Here is an 18346-nt window from a genome sequence, read left to right on the forward strand (position 1 = left end):
GATTTGGGACATTTTCAAGACAAACACTTTCACTAAAGAGGATTTAAAAGTCTAATTGCGCCCAGCGAGGGGCTTTGGGCCCCCCGGGAGGGAAGAAGGAGAACGGACCCTGACTGGGTCCTGTGGAATCAGCTCGAACCTGTCCTTCCCTGTATCCAATCCCGCATCCTGCCCCACCTCCTGCCCTGTATCTTGGCCCATCTCCTGCCCTACACCCTGCCCCATGCTCATCCCGCATTCTTCCCCACGTCTCAAGGCCCACAGGGTCCTGCTCCCTCCTGGACTTCCTTCCCTGGGAGCAGCTCCCACTGCCCCCGGCCGGGTCAGCTCTGTCTCCGCTCCCTCGCCCGGGCCCCCGGTGGGTGCTGCCGGTGCCCCCCCGCGCCCACCCCAGCTGCGCGGCCGAGCGGGCAGGTTGCTAAACAAGTTAATTCGATCAGGGCGCGGGGCTGGCGCGGAGCGAGGCCCCACTGTCGGGCTGCTGGAGCTGTGAAAAGTTAATTCAATTAAGTTTTCCCTCTAAACTAATTAGGCAGCAATCTGCCACGCAAGGAGCTGCTGGTGCTACCCAGAGCCGGGGGCAGCTGGGGGGGTGAGGAGGAGGAGGGAGATGAAGGGGGAGAGCAGAGGGAGAGGGACGTGAAGGGGAGTAGGATAGGGCGCAGCTGGAGGGTAGGGCCAGGGAGTTGCTCTGCATCCCTGCGGCTTCCGTGGATGTGGGTGATCCCTCTGGGTTTTGGTGGATGAAGGGAGATGGGTGCTGGCAGCAGGGGTGCCCAGCTGTCCCAGTTTGCCGAGTGGGAAGGGGGGTGGAGGTTGACACCTCCTGCCCACGGAACGGTGGCACTGGCAGTGGGGAGGGCTGGGCACAGCAGGGGAGATGGGAGAGACCCATGTCCCTCCATCCCATTTGGCACTAATGGGCTGCCTGTGGGCTTGGGGCTGTCTGTCTGCCCGGGACTGTTGGGGCCCTCCTGGAGCTGTGTGTGTGGGGTGATGGGACCCTCTCCAGTGGGACCCCCTCTGATAGGACCACTCCAAAGGGACACCTCCGATGGGGAGATTCCTTCCTGTGGGACCTCTCCAACAGGTCCCGTGCTGATGGGATCCCCTCTGATGGGACTCCTCCACAGGATCCCCTATGTTCACACCCCAGGGCCCCCCAGCTCTAGCCCCAGCTTGGGTGGGGTGGTAGCACCCACTCCATCACCCCCAGAACCCTCCCAGAACCCTCAGCCTTCACCACCCCGTGGAGTCCCCCAGGTTAATTGCTGGGGGGTCCTTGTGGGTCCCTCAGCCCCATGGCTGCTCCCAGTGGTGCTGCCACATTCTTCCTGGGGACAAAGCCAGCGTGCTCCGGGGTGCCCTGAGCCCCCATGCTGGCAGGACCCGCCACCCTGACCGAACAAGAACCAGCACAGGGCTGGGGTGCTGGGAATTGAATGTCCTTGGCACAGCCCTGTGGTTCTCCCTCCGAATCCCGTGCTCCCAGGCACTGCTCCTGGTGGTGAGAGCCCATTCACCTGCACTGGCACCAAGAAAATCACCTCGAAGGGTCAGGGAGGGCCCACGCGGCCCTGGCTCATCCCCACGGGCCGGTGCACACCCATGCACACACCCCCACCCCTGAGAGCACACCCCAGGGAGCACCCGTGCACAGAGGGGCACACCCACACACGCTCCTGCACACCTGCACACAGGCAGTGTCAGTGCACACTCACACACAGGCAGTGTCAGTGCACACTCACACACAGGCAGTGTCAGTGCACACTCACACACCCCCGTGTGCTCCCGTGCACACACAGGCACACCTGTGCAAACCTCAGTGCACACCCACGTGCACCTACAGGAGTGAACCTGACTTTGGAAGGCTCCAGCAGAGCTTGGTGATGCTCCCAAACCCTCCAGGGATGGGATCCTGCTCCAGTCCTCAGGATTAAGCCAGGAAAAGGCTGCTGGGATGGGAAGGGGACTCAAAGCAGCCCCCACCAAACCTCTTTGTATCCCTGGAAAACGAGCACCAGCACCAAACCCATGGGAACACAGGGGCAGGGGGTCACAGTGCAATGGGGACCCTGGCAGCTCGCTGCCACCTCCAATCCGTCCCTGTCCCCATCCCAAGGGATAGCGATTTGGGGCTCGGTAATCCTGGGGGGGTTCAATTTCCATCTGTATTTCATGTTCTACTCCTCAAAATCCATGGCTGGGGTAGCTCTGGTGGTGATCATATCCCCTATGCCATCACAAGGAGGTCCCTGGAGGAGCTCCTTGGGGGGCTCTGTGTTTGGACAGCTCAGTTACACCCAAGATATTAAATACTTCCTGGAACAAGGTCGGGAGAAAAAGATTCAGCAAGGATTTTGCACCAGGATGTCACCTGGCTGGGCTGGGGAGATGTGACAGTGATGGTCCCAGCTCACAGCTGTGTTCCCAGCTCCCAGTGACGTTCCTGGCTTCTGGTGATGAACAGGAGACACAGGAGTCCCCTGGGATGGGGATGGGTGATCTCCACGGCCGCTCCTTCTGGGGATGCAGAGGGTCGGATGTGTATGGCATGTTTATTGCCACAAATAAAGAGAAATGGGGACGATACAGAGCAGGAGCCTGGTGGCTTTTACACTCACACTCGGTCCCTGTGCCCACCTTGCCAGCCCAGCTATCCCAGCAAGCCCCCTCCCATGAGAATGACAAATCCATCCCGGCTCCTGCATGGTCCACAATCGCTTCCCCCTTCCTTAAAAAGCTCCAACACCCCGTGACACCTCAGGACCTTCCACCGACCCAACCCTGAATGGCACCAGGGCACCTCATCACCCACAGCTGCACCCCCAGAGAGCCCTTGGTGCCCACCCTGGGGCAGCTCCGGCCCATGTCTGTGTCTGTGCCCGTGTCCATGTCCGTGCCCGTGCCTGGTGGTGGCAGGACTGCGGCTCTGCCCTTTCTGACACCGCTCACTCTGACTCTTGGGGTATTTTATTGCCGCCGGGAGTGCCCAGTGCTGCCTACAAGAAGTAAGTGATGTTTTCGGGGTTCAGCGGTGCCTGGATCTCCAGTTTTCGGGCCTTGCTGTCCTTCTCCACGATCTCCAGCCGCAGGGTTGGCACCTTGGATTTTTCCGTGCTCTCTGTGCTTTTCAGCAGCTGCTTGTCTGAGTCCTCCACGGTGATCCTGAGAGTGCAGCCGTGTGGCAGCAGGTCCTGCTCATAGGCGGCTGCCAGCTGGTTCACCACGCGACGCTCCACCTGAGGGACAGACCAGATCCTGATAGGAAAACCCTGTGGGAAGCCTCTCATGGAGCCAAATAGCTCCATCCACCCTCGGGCAGCACAGGATCATGGAACCTCCTCCTCCATCCCACTTATTCCCTGTCTATGGAGTGTGGCTGTGCTGCTTCCTCCCTGAGACCACAGACATCTCCCCTGGGATGAGGAGGATGAGATCCACACAGTCATGGAATCATGGAATGGTTTGGATTGGAAAGGACTTTTTAAAGCTCATCCCATTTCACCCCACCACTGCCATGGGCAGGGACACCTCCCACTATCCCAGGTTGCTCCAAGCCCCGTCCAACCTGGTCTTGGATATTTCCAGTGATGGGGCAGCCACAGCTTCTCTGGGCAACCTGCGCCAGGGCCTCCCCACCCTCACAGCCAACAATTCCTTCTCAATACTCAGTCTAAATCTACTGTCAGTTTGAAGCCATTCCCCTTTGGCCTGCCCCTCCAAGCCCTTGTCCCCAGTCCCTCTCCAGCTCTCCTGGAGCCCCTTTAGGCCCTGCAAGGGGCTCTCAGGTCTCCCTGGAACCTTCTCTTCTCCAGGTGAACCCCCCCAGCTCTCCCAGCCTGGCTCCAGAGCAGAGGGGCTCCAGCCCAAGGAGTATCTCCGTGACATTCTCTGGACTTGCTCCAGGAGATCCAAGTCTCTTTTGATGTCTTTCCAACCCTCCTGGCTCCCCCTGGGCAGTGGGGCTGGATGTGACACTGAGGACTCCCCCCAAGTGCCCCCCTCCTTCACCTCGTGTTTGATGGAGCGGGCGCCGTAGTGCAGGTTGTAGCCATCGGCCAGCACGTCCATGACCTCCCTGTCCCACAGCAGAGTGATGTTGTGCCTCGCCTTGGCCTGCCAGGGGAGGAAGAGGAGGAAGAGGAGGAGGAGTTACGGATGCCTCCCAGCAAGCCTGGCACCCCACTCACTTCTTGAGCAGTGGGGGATGCTGTGGTGGGGTGCTGAAAGTCCCTGGGAAGGGCAGAGCTCCAACAGGGCAGGCCCATGGCAGCAAAGGGTCACTCAAATCCCATTTAGTCCCTGGAGAGCTCAGACACGCAAAGACCAATCAGACAGATGACATTTCTGAAGGTGGCTCAGAGCTCACCCCTACCCCAGCCCAGGAGGAACTGTCCTTCTGCCCCCAGAGGTCCTGACCCTCCCCAGCACCCCACGTTCAACAGCATGCAAGATGATGGTAAAGAGACACATCATTGTGTTCATCCCAGGGCAGAGGCTCTGGCATTGATTTCCTCCAGAGTTACTTTGAGAAGTCCCCTCTAAAGCCACTGATGGGCTTGTACCTTTCTGGCCCAAAAGCTGAGCTCCTTGTTGACCAGCTGGATGAGCTCTGAGTGGCAAAAAGGAAGAAAATAGACAATTTCATTGATCCTCCCCAGGAATTCATCCCGTCTGAAGTGAGCCTGCAGGGACAAGGGGGGAGGTCAGCAGGGACAGGGCTGGTGACCCCCATGGGGGACAGTAGTAACAGTGGCACTGCAGAGTGAGCTCCCTGGGGATCACCCGACCTCCCACAGCTCCCAGCATCCATGTGATCCCATGCCATGGAGCTGGACAGCACCCTGAGGTGCTTCAGAAACATCTTAAAGAAACCGAAGGTCATGGGGATGCTGCTGCAGTCAGGTTTTCCTGACCTTGGGAGAACAGAGAACCTCCAAACTGCACCACAGTACTTCCCATCCCATGTCCCTTTCACATCCCACATCGTGGCTCTGCTCCAAGAAGAAGCTGTAATTTATTTTTGCTGGGCTCTGACCTTGCTGAAAGGTCCCTCCATCATTTTTAGTGAAGCCACATCCCTTCTCTCACAGCTGGGAGAGGAACATGGATATCTCAGGGAAGGAAACTGGGACCAAAACTCAGGACACGTGAAACACGAGCCACGAAAACACCATCCATACCTTCAAAATGGGGCGAATAACCTTTTCCTTGAACTGCTTGGAGATGGTGATCTTGTCAGCCATCTGGACATCCTCTGGAAGAGAGGGGGACAGGAGGTGTCAGTGGGGACAGTGGGACAGAGGCTTCCTCTCTGTCTGGACAAGCTGGAATGGAGGGGGAGGGGGGCCTGGGGGTTGCTGCAGGACAGACCTGGGACCTCCACATGTGCCAGCAGTTTGGTTTGGCAGTGGCGTGTTCCTGCATTTGGCACTGTGGACAGCAGTTCTGGGTGTCATGAGGTGCCCCAAGGGAACACCCTGTGCTGACATGGCTCCCTCAATTGAAGAGCCCTGGCTCTGCCTCTGCTCCAGCCCCATGAGTCCAGGAGCTGCTCCTGGAGGTTTTGGGCAGCTGGAGTGCCCACTCAGGCTCCATGGCCACCGATGACGTGATACACAGAGCAGGCTGACCCCCTGGGGCTGCTCTGCCAGCACAGAGCAGTCCCTGGTCTCCCCAGCAAACACCAAACTCGTGTTCAGGGTGTCTGTGGCACTGCTCTGGCCGACCTCTACTTCCCTCTGCTGACTGCAGATGGAGCCAGGGTCTGGCTGCTCCTGAATCCTGGCTCCCAGCCACTCCGGATACTCGGCTGCAGGGTCACCTGTCTGCCTTTCAAGGCCACCTTCCTCTTTGTCTTCATCACCCCAGTTCTTGGCACAGCTTCACTCATTCTGCACCCCTACAGCTCTCTGTGCTGCTCAGCACCAGGATGCTCCCAGGGAGATCCCTGTGCTCTGGATGGGATCCCGACATGCAGGGCAGGGGAGAGGAGAGAGACCCACGCTGGGTGCTGGGAGCCCATTCCAGCTTTGCAGTCTCAATGCAGATCACTGCCCCTCACCAGCAGTGGCAGGAGGGGTTCTCAGGCTCCACTGGACCAAATCCAGTGCTGACACAGAACCATGGAACTGTTTGGGTTGGAAAAGCCCTATGAGACCATCGAGTCCAGTCATTCCCCCAGCACTGCCAAGCCCCCCACTAAACCACGTTCCCAAGTGACACATCTACATGGCTTTTTAAATCCCTCCAGGACTCGACCCCATCACTGCCCTGGGCAGCTGTGCCAGAGCTGGACAACCCTTTCAAGGAAGAAATTTTCCCAATATCCAACCTAAACCTCGCCTGGCACAAATTGAGACCATTTTCTCTTGTCCTAACACTTGTTACCTGGGATAAGAGACTGATGCCCACTTGGCTACAACCTCAGTTCAGGCAGTTGTAGGAAGTCAGGGGGTCCTCCCTAATGCTCAAAGTAGTGCAGGGCACTCTGGAATCCCCTCATCCAGTTCCAACTCCTCTGCCATGGGCAGGGATGCCATCAGGCCCATGCCAGTGTTCTGGCAGAGGAGAGCTGGGGAAGTCAGAGGAGCCAGTGCTGCCACCAGCATTCACATTTCCCATGTGTAGTATCTGCTGCTGCCGCTGGTGGATGTGGAGCCGCTGGGGAAGCAGCTCCTTCCCTTTATCTTTCCATTTATCTGCCCATCAGGCACTTAGAGTGACCTCCTGCCACCGCATCTCCATGCTGAGAGCCTGGGAAATGGGCAGGAGCTTCCTGAAACCCAACTGAGGGTAGCTGATGTGCCCAAAAGCCTTTCCCAGCTCCACTCCTGCTGCAGCTGTACAGTCCCAGAAATTAAAATTCAATGCTCTTCTCATTGAGCAGAGAAACATTTGGCATTTTCAAATGTTAGTCTGGAAAGTTCAGTTGCCGATGTGCTTTGTCCTTTCCCCAGCCTGACTGAAGTTTAAAGATTCTGAATTAAGTCAGTGTTGGAAGCCACTTCTCCAAAGGAAAAGGAAGAGACAAGGTGAAAGGAGCTGGAAAATAGATCTGATGCCAAAATCCAACATTTTTTCCCGCTCCTGTAGAACTGATGCAGGAATATGGTGTATCTGTGCTGGCACAGGCTGACGGATACCCCGAGGAAGATGTGGTGTCCAGACTGTTAAGATCATAAATTTTAAGTTTTCTAAGGCTGATAAGAAAAGAAGGGATACAGTCACCATCCAGGGCTGCCTGGTTATCCACAGGCGTGGCAGCAACTGCTGGGGACTGGCCTTCCCTCTGCTCCGTGTGACAAACACTGGCTAGAAGGCATGGTCCAGCTGCTGGAATCACCATCCACCTCTCCACCCTTGGGCTTATCAGCAAAGGCACTGGAGGTTGCACACTGAGTTGTTCAGTTCCAATCTCAGAGGCCTCCCTTGCTCTCCTCAATTCCCCTTTTATTACCTAATTCACATTTTGGGAAGTTTTTCTCCAGGAGCCTAATGTGTGGGGCCAGGGCTCCCATTTCACAGGGAAGTAAAATTGTTTAAGCTCAGTCCTTTTGGGAAGGACTGTGAGGAAACAAAACTCTTCCTCTTTAATATAAACCAGACACAGGTTCCTTTTCCAGGAAGTGTTTGAAAAGGTCCCAAAAGAAAGGGAAGTGTGAGGAGGTAAGGGGAGTCATGGAATCCCAGAAGGGTTTGGGTTGAGAGAGAACTTAAAGACCATCAAGATCCAATCCATGTGCTCTGAAATCCTCATTATTTGAGATTCCATCCCTCAGAGGGAGATCACACCTTCAGAGAAGGCTCTGTCCAAACTCTCAGCCTTCCTTATCCTGTGCTCACTTCTCTGGAAGTGTTTCAGGCCAGGCTGGATGGGGCTTGGAGCAACCCGATCTAGTGGAAGGTGTTTGCCCATAGCAGGGGGTTGGAACGAGATGAGCTTTGAAGTCCCAACCAACCCAAACCACTCTGTGATTCCATGACTTCCTGCCAGAGGAGCATTCCCCAAGTCATGTGGACCAGCGGGGACCAGTGGAGAGAGACTGAAGGGTCTGGGTGTGCCCCCTGAAAAGTGATGCTCAAACTGGTGTCAAACGAAGTCATATTAGGAAGGTGGGAGATTGTTTAGGGATTTGGAGAAAGACACTGAAATTCCAGCACCTAAGTTTTCCACGATCCTTTTCTTGCTCATCTCCATGGCCTCTTGCCGGAGCTGCAGAGCGTGCTGTGCGATCTCCTCGCTGGCCACGTTGGAGGTCATGATGAAGATGGCATCCTTGCAGTCAATGGTCTTCCCCTTCCCATCTGTCAGCCTGCCCTGCAACAACAGTGACACGGCGTGAGCAGCGCCAGCAGGTGCCACAGGACATGGCCAAAACCCCAGGAAAAAGAACATGGGTCTTGTCTTTCCCCAGAGTGTCCCTCATCCCTGTGGGACTGCCTGGCAAACCACAGCTGCCCAGCACCATGGTGGCATCACCCCTCAGCCCCCCAGACTGATCCAGGATCTCTTCCAAGGTACTGGTGCTCTTGATTAATAAAATAAAAAAGAGAGGAGAATAAGGAAAAAAGCAGCATCTCCCCAGGCTGTTTCTTTCCTCGATCCGTCTCCAGTAGCAGAGATCCAGCACAATGACACAAATCCTTGTCGGGTGCTTGAGATTAACATTTGGGTTATTGCCCTGTCAAGTGCCTGGTACAGGAATTGATTTCACATTGAGCTGCTGCTGCGATGATCTATGCAAGAAAAATGATGTTATTAATTCTTAAAAGAAAAACAAAAAAATCCTCCAAAACCTTCCAGTATGTTGCTCTGGAATTTGGTGGCCTCTGAGAACAGACCAGGACCTTCAAAATCAACCAGAGAGCTGGAGAAGGACTTTGGAAAAGGGCCTGGAGGGACAGGTCAAGGGGGAATGGCTTCAAACTGCCAGAGGGTAGGATTAGATGGGATATTGGGAAGAAATTGTTCCCTGTGAGGGTGGGGAGGCCCTGGCACAGGTTGCCCAGAGAAGCTGTGGCTGCTCCATCGCTGCAAGTGTCCAAGGCCACGTTGGATGGGGCTTGGAGTAGCCTGGGCTAGTGGAAGGTGTCCCTGCCCGTGGCAGGGGGATAGAACAGGGTGAACTTTAAGGCCCCTTCCAACCCAAACCATCCTGTGATTTGATGACTCTCTGACTCCTCCACCCGTCATCCCTCGCACCCCTCACTGTCACCTTCTGCACGTCCCTTGCACTGACTCTCACCCCAAAATGCAGCTTTACCTCATCAAACAGCTGCAGCATGATGGTGAGCACATCTGGGTGGGCTTTGTCCACCTCGTCAAAGAGGACCACAGCATTTGGGCACTGCCTCAGCTTTTTGGTGAGCTGCCCACCCTCTTCATGGCCCACGTAGCCGGGTGGTGAGCCGATGAACTTTGCCACCTGGGAGGAAGGAACAGGAGAGAAGAAGGTTGATCCATGGACACTGGGAATGAAGCCCTCCCGGTAGCTTGGCAGGCAAACACTGCTCTTTGCTGCTGATAAATCAAGTTCTGTATTCTTTGTGACACCTATCGCACCCCAGGTATCCCAAAATCAGCTTAATAAGCAACAATTAAGCAAAATAAAGATTGTGCAATTACACTGCCCAGAGCTTGAACCAGTACAATTCAAGGAGCAGGAATGGGCAGAAGGGAAGACACCGTTCCTGCTTTGCTATGCAGGGTCTGAGAAACCCGTCTCAGATGTCCAAGACCTGTTTTCATCCCCTTTAGCCTTTTTAAGAGCAAGATTCAAAGGATTATGAGTGGCAGGTGGCTCTGGTGAAGAATCAAAGCTTGGGAAGAGGCTACAAGTAAAATAATTTTCCTATGCCACCACTTCTTGAAGCTCATCCAGTTCCAACCCCCTGCCATGTGCAGGGACACCTTCCACTCCCACGTTGCTCCAAGCCCCATCCAACCTGGCCTTGAACAGTCCCAGGGATAAGGCAGTCACAGCTTTTCTGGGCAACCTGCCCCAGTGTTTTACCGCTCTCATTACTAGGACCTTTCTGCTTTTTGGGGAGACAGAGCCCTTCAAAGGGATTTCGGACATGACCCTGGTGAGATATCCCACCTCCCCTGCAGCACCAGAATTGGGCAGGTGTGACAGGAGGGGTGGACTTGGCACCACCATCCTGTATTCTGCTGGATTCTCCTCCTTTCCTCCATGGAAACAGGCTGAGATAGTGATCCTGCACTGGACTTGGCAAGGTTTTGGGGACAAGGGACTTTGGGTGACTGCCTGGGTGTGGGTGGGTGATGAACAGCATGTGGCTGCAGGTATTCATGCACAAGGTGACCCTCTGGATTCCACAATCTCTTCTCAGCTGCTTTCTCCCCAAGGGCTGACCTCACGTACAGAGCCCACAGCGCTGGACACATCCAGTTAACGCCTTCCCTGCTCCTCAGCGAGTGAGCAGCAGCCTGGTTTGGAAAGTCTCAGGGGGAGCACTGAACTGAGGAGTACCATTCCTGAACCACGACACTCAATTGAAGTTGCTTTCTGCAATTTAATTGCAATTTAGTGCACAACTCAGAGCGACTCCTGTGACTCTGTCATGCTTCCCCTCTGACACTCCAAAATGCCCACTTTTTCTGGATTAAACTCAAAGCTGACCCCCCCCACCCTGGGCCCATTTACTGACCTCGTGCCTCTCCTGGAACTCTGACATGTCCAGTCTGATGAAACCCTGCAAGAGACTTAAGATGAGATTTGATCAATCTGCTCGCTGCCAGAGCCGGAGCAAAACTGATGGGGCTGAAACTTTCTACACAAAATGGATATTCCTGTGGTTCAGCTTTTTAGAAATCAATCACAAGAAGAATGCAACAACACCCCTCTACAAAAATCCAGTGAAAATCATACAGCTGAGGTGAACTTGGCTTGTGGGTGATCATCTGAAACAAAGAATATTGTTAAAGAATTCACAGCTCCCACCAAAGTTTCCATTTTGCATTTGAAAAGCTGCTGATTCACTGCAGGTACTGAATGTCCTGGTCTTGGAGCTGTAATCCAGCTCCTAGAAGGGAAGGAAAGGGAAGGGAAGGGAAGGGAAGGGAAGGGAAGGGAANGTGGCTGCCCCAGTTACGGCCTTGAGAGAAATTCCCTTTGCCACAATAACTGATTTATTTTGGTTGGCCAGCTGTGAGGCAGCTGAAAGTGGGTGAGCCCTGCCAGACTCATTAAATGATTCCCAATGTTGATGGAGGACTTTATATTGTGGTTATGAGAGCAGGAGTTTCAGTATTTGCTGGAAAAGCCTCTTTCCCGAGGGCGAGGAGAACGGGGAGGAAGCTCTCCAGCAGGACCCATGTGCAAGCAATAAGGGCAGGAATGCTCTCGGAAACTGCAGCTTGGAGGATTTACTTTGGCATCCTTTGGGTTGCCTGGGAAGCTCTTGGGAAGAGCAGGGGTGCTGGGTGTGGGGTTTGGGCTGGCAAAGGGAATTTAGGCCGTTTTTGTGGTGCAGGACCAAGGCACTCCGGCTCCTGGATGCTCCTGGAGGAGGCATGAAAACATCCAGCTCCTCATTTCCCTCTGAGACAAGTGCTTGGGATGTTGAAATGGAAATGTGGCTGTGCAGTGGGACATCCCTTCTGCACACAAAGGGTTTGGGGCAAAGCCAGTGCCACCCTTGGCACCAGCTCTGCCTTGGTCCCAACCACTGGGGAACATCCCAGCTGGAGAACTGCCCCCAGTGCCTCTTGTTTTCCCACCAGACCTGTTGTGTTTTGCTTTCCACAGCCAGCACTGATTTCCTTGGGAATCTCAAGCTTGGTGTCGCTCCCTTTGCCACAAGGATGATCCCAAAAAACACCAACACCTACAACCAAGGAGGAAAGAGTGACCCAAACCCAAGGTATGGCCTGAAAATGATGATGTCAGTGTGACCAACCTCAGCTGGATGAGCTTCTACTGTCTCATCTCTTCCAGGATGCTGTGAAGAGGTGTCAGAGGGCAGGAGATTCCTGAAGAACCAACAATGTGGCACCAGGAGAAGCCCAAAACCTCAGAGAGGAAACCTGCCTTGGTTAAAGCCTTGGTTAAAGTAACAGGGAGGCAACTCTGCTGGTGGTGTTCTGAAATGTTTGCTTCTCTCTCTCAGCCCTGGCTTTCCACCTCTCAGAGGTTAATATTATTTATTGGAGCCTTTTTCTGTTTGCAGAGTGGCTTTTCTTCCCTGTGGTTTTTGGGTGATAACGGGAAGGTCGGGGCTGCAACACCACGTGGGTTTGCAGGATTGCAAAGGGTGGTCCAGAGAGAGAAGGGGAAGGGGAAGGGGAAGGAGAAGGGGAAGGGGAAGGGGAAGGGGAAAGGGAGAGACCCCTTTCAGGGAAGAAATTTTCCCAATATCCAACCTAAATCTCCCATGGTGCAACTTGAGGCCATTTTCTCTAGTCCTGTCACTTGCTACTTGGGAAAATCACAGAATGCTTTAGCTTGGAAGAGATTGTCAGGACCATCCCATTCCAACCTCCCTGCAATGAGTAGGGACACCTTCCACTAGACCAGGTGGCACCAAGCCCCATCCAACCTGGCTTGGAACACTTCAATTAATATTGTTCCTGTTACTGCTCATTTCTTGTCTCATTAGTGTTTTCAAGTAAGTTGATCTTTGGTCAAGTTGGAATCTCTGCTTTTCGTCTCCCTCTCACTGGAGGGTGTGGGAAAAGGTAAGCAGCTGAGTGGGGTTTAATTTCCAGCTGAGTTTAAACCACAACAAATGGAATAGAAAGAATGGAATAGAAAGGAAAGAATGGAAGGGACTGGAACAGAAGATTGGGGTGGAATGGAATGGAATGGAATGGAATGGAATGGAATGGAATGGAATGGAACAGGACAGAATGGAATGGAACAAAACAGAACAGAATAGAATAGAATAGAATAGAATAGAATGGAAGATTGAAATGGAAGGGAGGGGAACAGAAGATTGGAATGGAATTGATTTGAATGGAAAAGAATAGAAAGAATGAAATGGAAGATTGCAATGAGATTGGGGAGCTCAACTTCAAGTGCTTTGTGCCTTAAGAACTCAGACAACCGCAAAAGTATCCTCCTGCAAAGCCACCACCTCCATGAAATAATTCCAACCCATCTTCCCCCAAAACTGTCCACTGGGTAATGAGCTAAATCACTCAAACAGCTTCTGGATACCAAACATTTCATCATTTAAAATCCTGAGCAGGAAATCAGTGTCCCATTGCCACAGTCCATACCAACACGATGTAACAAGTGGTAGAGGTGGGGACGTGGAAAACAGATTTCTAGAATTGTATCCTTCTAACAATTTACAGTCATATTAGTAACAGAGGAAAAAAAATATGTTCACAACACAGGATGTCAAAATGAGAGCAAGATCCAACAGGGAGCACAAGTATTGTTAGATCCATTTGAACTTTTACCATTTAAATATACTGGTGACATAGACAGGGACACTCATGTCCTGGGCTGATCCCACAGCACGGGCAGTAGGGCGAGGTGGGGATTCTGCCCCTCTGCTCTGCTCTGGTGAGACCCCACCTGCAGAGCTGCCTCCAGCTCTGGAATCCCAACATCAGAAGGATGTGGAGCTGCTGGAGCAAGTCCAGAAGAGGCCAAAGAGATGCTCCATGACCTTCACGGGTCACTTTCAGCGCAGCAGAAGCCCGTTCTCAGGGCAGCAGAGCCAGACAAGGAGCCCCCCCAATGAGCTGCCCCTGGCCCTTTACTGACAGCACAGAAGCTGGGATGAGCCATTACCTTTTTGACGTCCTTGTGGATGTACTTGGCCGTTTGCTTGGCCAGCTCTGTTTTACCTGTTCCAGAGATGGAAAGAAAAGACTCACATTAAACCAAGTCTGTCCATCCTCTGTCCTGTCCATCAGCTCTGTTAGCACCAGGGCTGGAACTCCCTGCAACCAATACATTTGTTTTTCTTGGGAAGCAGGTACTGCTGTTTTATCTCTGGGATCACTCTACTGGGGTTCCTGGCCTCGGCAGGGTGAAGGGGTGCATTAGGAAAGTGGCATCTCCACACTGGCTGCTTCAGCTTTAATTCGTTCTCAAAGGATGGGCGCAGAGCTCTTGATTTTTTCCCACAAAAAGATGTGGAGAAAAAGAAAGAAAGGAAGGAAAGAAGGAAGGAAGGAAGGAAGAAAGAAAGAAAGATGAGAAAGAAAGGAAGGAAAAGAAAGACCCCATGGAAAGCCATTAGAGTGGAAGAGCCAACAATTTACATCCCTGAGCCTTCAGACCTGCTGTAAGTAGGGCAACGAAGTATCAAAAACTTCTATCCTGGTTTTATACAGCTTTATAGCAACTCATTGGGAGTTAATGCTTGGCCTGGCACTGCTCTGCAGCAGGAGCCTGGTCTTGCCTGTGCCCCTTAACCCCCCCAGCACTGGAGCATCGGTACCTTCCCGAGCCCCGCGGGAGGCAGCGGAGGCGGGAGAAGCCCTGAGGTTGTTCCAAATGTCACAGCTCAGTTACTTTAAAGCTGTTTTGCTGGGGATTTTTTTGCCACAACTAAAAGTCATTTGGATCATTTCATGAACTGATCAGCTGTCGTGTGGCATTTGATTGTGCTGGAGGACAAATCTTATCGGTGTCAATAAAATCCTGTCGTTCCAAAGCAATCTGTGCCCACAGGAGCAAGACGAGCAGAGATTCAGTTTGCAGGCAGCAAATTTCCACTATTACCCCACCATTCCCACTGGAATAGAGGGGTTCCCACTGGAAAGCTGTAAACATAACACTTTCAAGCTGCCCCTTTTTGAGACTAGGAGGGTGGACTGTCCCCTGGGATAACTCCCCATGAGGCTGGACGTGGCCGTGGGTGTGCTGGTGTCTGGCTGTGGTCACCCTGTGGGACTATGGGTGACAAGTTGGAAGGATGACAGTGCTTTTAACGGGTATTTCATGCAGACCCTGTGGCTCTGCTGCAGCTCCCGCCCCCTCTCCTCGGGGCTCTCCGTCCCCCTCACCACAGCCCAAACGTTACCTATTCCAGATGATCCCAAGAAAAGAAAGACCAGTGGGTGCTCCTCATCATACCAGCCATTTTCCTTCCTCCGAATAGCTGCATTTGAAGACAATGAAAACAAAAAAGAGGGGGGGAGGCATATAAATCAATGCCACAAAGCAAGTGTAATTATCACTAAGTATACACTATGTTTTACTGCTCTCTACCCACTCCCAGTCCTCCCTGCCATTAGTGCTCTCTAATTTGATTAGCCAGCCAAGGCCCCAGAGATACCTAATAAGGTTAGCATGGATTTGGAAAGCTGCCCAGAGCAGATTTCGGATAAAGTTTTCCAGGATGTGCACTCAGCGTTGCCAGGGAGACAGAAGGGAGGGGGGACAAGGATGGATGGATGGACGGAGGGATGGAGAGGCATGCTGCCTCGCCAGCTCCCCAGTGCAACCTTCCTCTGAGAAAAAAGCAGGTTTGAAGAGGTTTATGGGTTATTCCTGGCATGGAATAGGAAGAGGAAGGTGGTTGAAGGTCACAAACAGTTTGAACTGGTGCAAGGATTGGGAAAGGACTGGTGATTATTGCTGTGCCTCCCTGGACAGCAGCGTCCAAGTGCATCCTGGGTGACACACCAGTGGAAAATTTTACAGAAGGCAAGAGCCCTGATTCTCTCCAAAACTCCTGGTCCAACCAGCACAGCCCTTCCTCACAACAGACATGGATCTGCTGTGCAGAGTGGGTGATGGCTCCTACCCCCACGGGTGTCCACAGCTCCCTAAGGTGCTTTTCAGTCCCCCAGAGCAGCCCCAGGCTCTGTAAGAGTGTTCACCAAACCAGCAACACCACTGCACTGGGCTTAGCTGGAGGAGGAGGAACTGCTTTTGAGGCCTAAAGATCAAACCTAATCCTCTGCTGGCTGGATCTGAGCTCTGCAGCAGAGAAGTTCTTGAGCTGGATCAGATCAGTTCCTGGTCCAATGTGAGAGATCAAATGACATCCCAGCCTTTCCGCTTTATCCACAGTATTGAAATTCAGCCTGTATTCCAGCTCTGCCCTATGGAATGTTGTAAGGTGTTTTATGAGAGAGAACATACACTGTACAGAGTGAGGAATGACAGCAAGGTCCCACGATGGGCACACAGCGCTGCTGGATCCAGCCTGACCCAAGATGTGGCACATTGGGAAGCAGGTCATGAAAAGGGCAAGACGCCCAAAAATGATAATCGACAGGATTTTGAAAGTAGCAGGGCAAAATAGCTGTAGCTTGACCACAGTTCTGGATTAAAGCTCTTGGAATGCTCCTGCAGATGGCCACGGCAAGGCTTGGCCTCTGCTGCCTTTCAATGGTGTCCATAGCAAAGGCAGGAATAAAGACAAGAAAGAATAAATGCACTTCTCTTTGTGACCATCACCCTCACACCACAGTTCTCTCATCTCCTTCTGGCTGCTACCCTGGGCCCAGCCTCTGTCCCTCAGCCCTGTTCTCCCTGGAACGAGGCATCAACTGGCTCCACAGGGAGCTGTGGATTTGTTTTCTTCCCGAAGCTGGCAGGAGAGCATGAGAGTAACATTTAAAACTGGGGGATTCTGAAATTCAACCTCAAAGTCAGTCCCTAAAACCCTTTATTTGATGGAGTAGGGGAAAACAAAAGATACCTAAGAAAAGGCATCATAGGCATGGCATGCCAAGAGGGCAAACTGACATGGGAAATACTGAACAAATAGTTTGATTTTGCACGTAAAAAGATTTGCACATAAAAATATTTAACCAATACTTTCATTTTGCATATAAAAAGAAGCGGAATGATACAGCCTACAGATGGATCTGCCAGCAGGGGCATGCTGGGAAGATGTTAAACAGCAGCAGCTCCAGTGAGATACTCCAGCAGCTGGGTTGTATGGCTGGGTGGAGAAGCCCCATGGGAATTAGGAGCTGCAAAACCTGCATGAAAACAAGCTCCTCAGAGCCCATGTTTGTATTCCAGGAGACCCAGGCAGGGTGGGAGCTGACAGATCCAGTGAGGATTAGGAAAACAAGAGCAAAGCCTCACTGCAAGAACAAATCAATGAGCTGAGGTTAAGTAGGAGGGGTGTGAGGAGTGACCTGACTACAGTCATTAAGGATCATCACACGAAGGCACCGAACTCGCTCAGCTACAGAGAAAATTAAGGTGCTCCAGGGCCTGGAGTGAGAGGATCAAACTAGAAATAAAGCAGAACAGTTTTAATAATGAGGGTGATTAACAACTGCAGCCACTTAGGAAGAGAGTGGGACTGAATCCCTAATCCCCGCCGAGTCTGCAGGGAAAACCAGGAGGACTTCTCAAAAGGTAGTGGTAGCTCAGTATGAAGGTGAAGGTTTGCACTGTTGCCCAAATAGCCAAAAAAGCCCAAATTAACCTTAAATCCAGGGCATGTAGGGATCTTAAAGACCATCAGTTCCAACTCCCATGGAAATGGGACTGAGCACTAGGACTGTGCATTTAGTGGACCCCAGTGCTGTGAGGATTTGCCATTCCATGCCCGGACACAATCAGATGCATTTTACCCATCCCCTTGGCCACGCTAATGAGTCCTGACTCCTGTCAAGGCTTCATTAGCTGGGCACAGAGCCAGAGGCAGCACAGGCCGGTGCCTGGCTCCATCTCACCCTGCCCAGGCACCTCAGCACGACAGACCAGCCTGGCTGCAGCCGGTGATGTGGTTCTGTCTGAAATCCTGGGCAAAGCCTGGTGGGAATCCCGCCCTGCCCTCCAGCTGCTCACTGGCCATGTCACCCCCCAGAACAGCCACCCCAGGAGGACGAAGAGGAGGAAATGCTCTGCCACTGGCAGGGGGGTACAGAGGAGGGTCTGTGCTGCATCCCTCTGTGTGCCCTTCCCAGTGCTGCATGTGCTCCTTCCCAGCCCTTATGGCAGCGAACAGGAGGTCAAACCCCGGGGTGGGGATATTTTATAAAAATTGATAGGGAATAACACGTTCGCTGATAATTCCTGCAGCCATCTCAGCTAAGATAATAACAGCAATAAAGGTAATAAACTTCTGCTTCAGGGCATGGAGTGACCACTAAAGGGGTCAGCACGTTTGGGGTCCGAAGTCAGCAGGGTTAAGTGCTGCCTTCTTTCCCTCCCCTCTGCAGCAGGATACCAGAGTTTATGGATAAATGCTCAGAGCAACTCCAGGGATATAAAGCACCCCATAAAAAACTACCATAAAGTTAGAGCTTGAGATTCAGCATGTGATCCCTATTGAAAGGTGCCGAGCATTGTTTTTAGAAAGAAATTCTTCCCTGTGAAGGTGGGGAGGCCCTGGCACAGGTTGCCCAGAGAAGCTGTGGCTGCCCCATCCCTGGAAGTGTCCA

The 18346-nt window shown here is 52.7% G+C and overlaps 1 protein-coding gene across 1 annotated transcript in view; it reads right to left on the minus strand.

Moving 5' to 3' along the window:
- Positions 1-2539: 2539 nt before the first annotated feature.
- CLPB (ClpB homolog, mitochondrial AAA ATPase chaperonin) overlaps positions 2540-18346 on the minus strand; it is a 58418-nt gene continuing 42611 nt past the window's right edge. The window contains exons 9-17 of the mRNA XM_029961459.1: positions 15013-15090; positions 13773-13828; positions 10678-10722; positions 9270-9431; positions 8167-8323; positions 5187-5260; positions 4569-4688; positions 4015-4119; positions 2540-3242 (exon numbers count right to left, since the gene is read on the minus strand). Coding sequence (XP_029817319.1) covers positions 3003-3242; positions 4015-4119; positions 4569-4688; positions 5187-5260; positions 8167-8323; positions 9270-9431; positions 10678-10722; positions 13773-13828; positions 15013-15090 — 1037 coding nt within the window. The 3' untranslated portion in view covers positions 2540-3002. The remainder of the gene's footprint in view (positions 3243-4014; positions 4120-4568; positions 4689-5186; positions 5261-8166; positions 8324-9269; positions 9432-10677; positions 10723-13772; positions 13829-15012; positions 15091-18346) is intronic.

Source organism: Manacus vitellinus, unplaced genomic scaffold (assembly GCF_001715985.3).
Source record: "Manacus vitellinus isolate BGI_N305 unplaced genomic scaffold, ASM171598v3 scaffold_35_pilon, whole genome shotgun sequence".
In the NCBI taxonomy this organism is placed as follows: domain Eukaryota; kingdom Metazoa; phylum Chordata; class Aves; order Passeriformes; family Pipridae; genus Manacus; species Manacus vitellinus.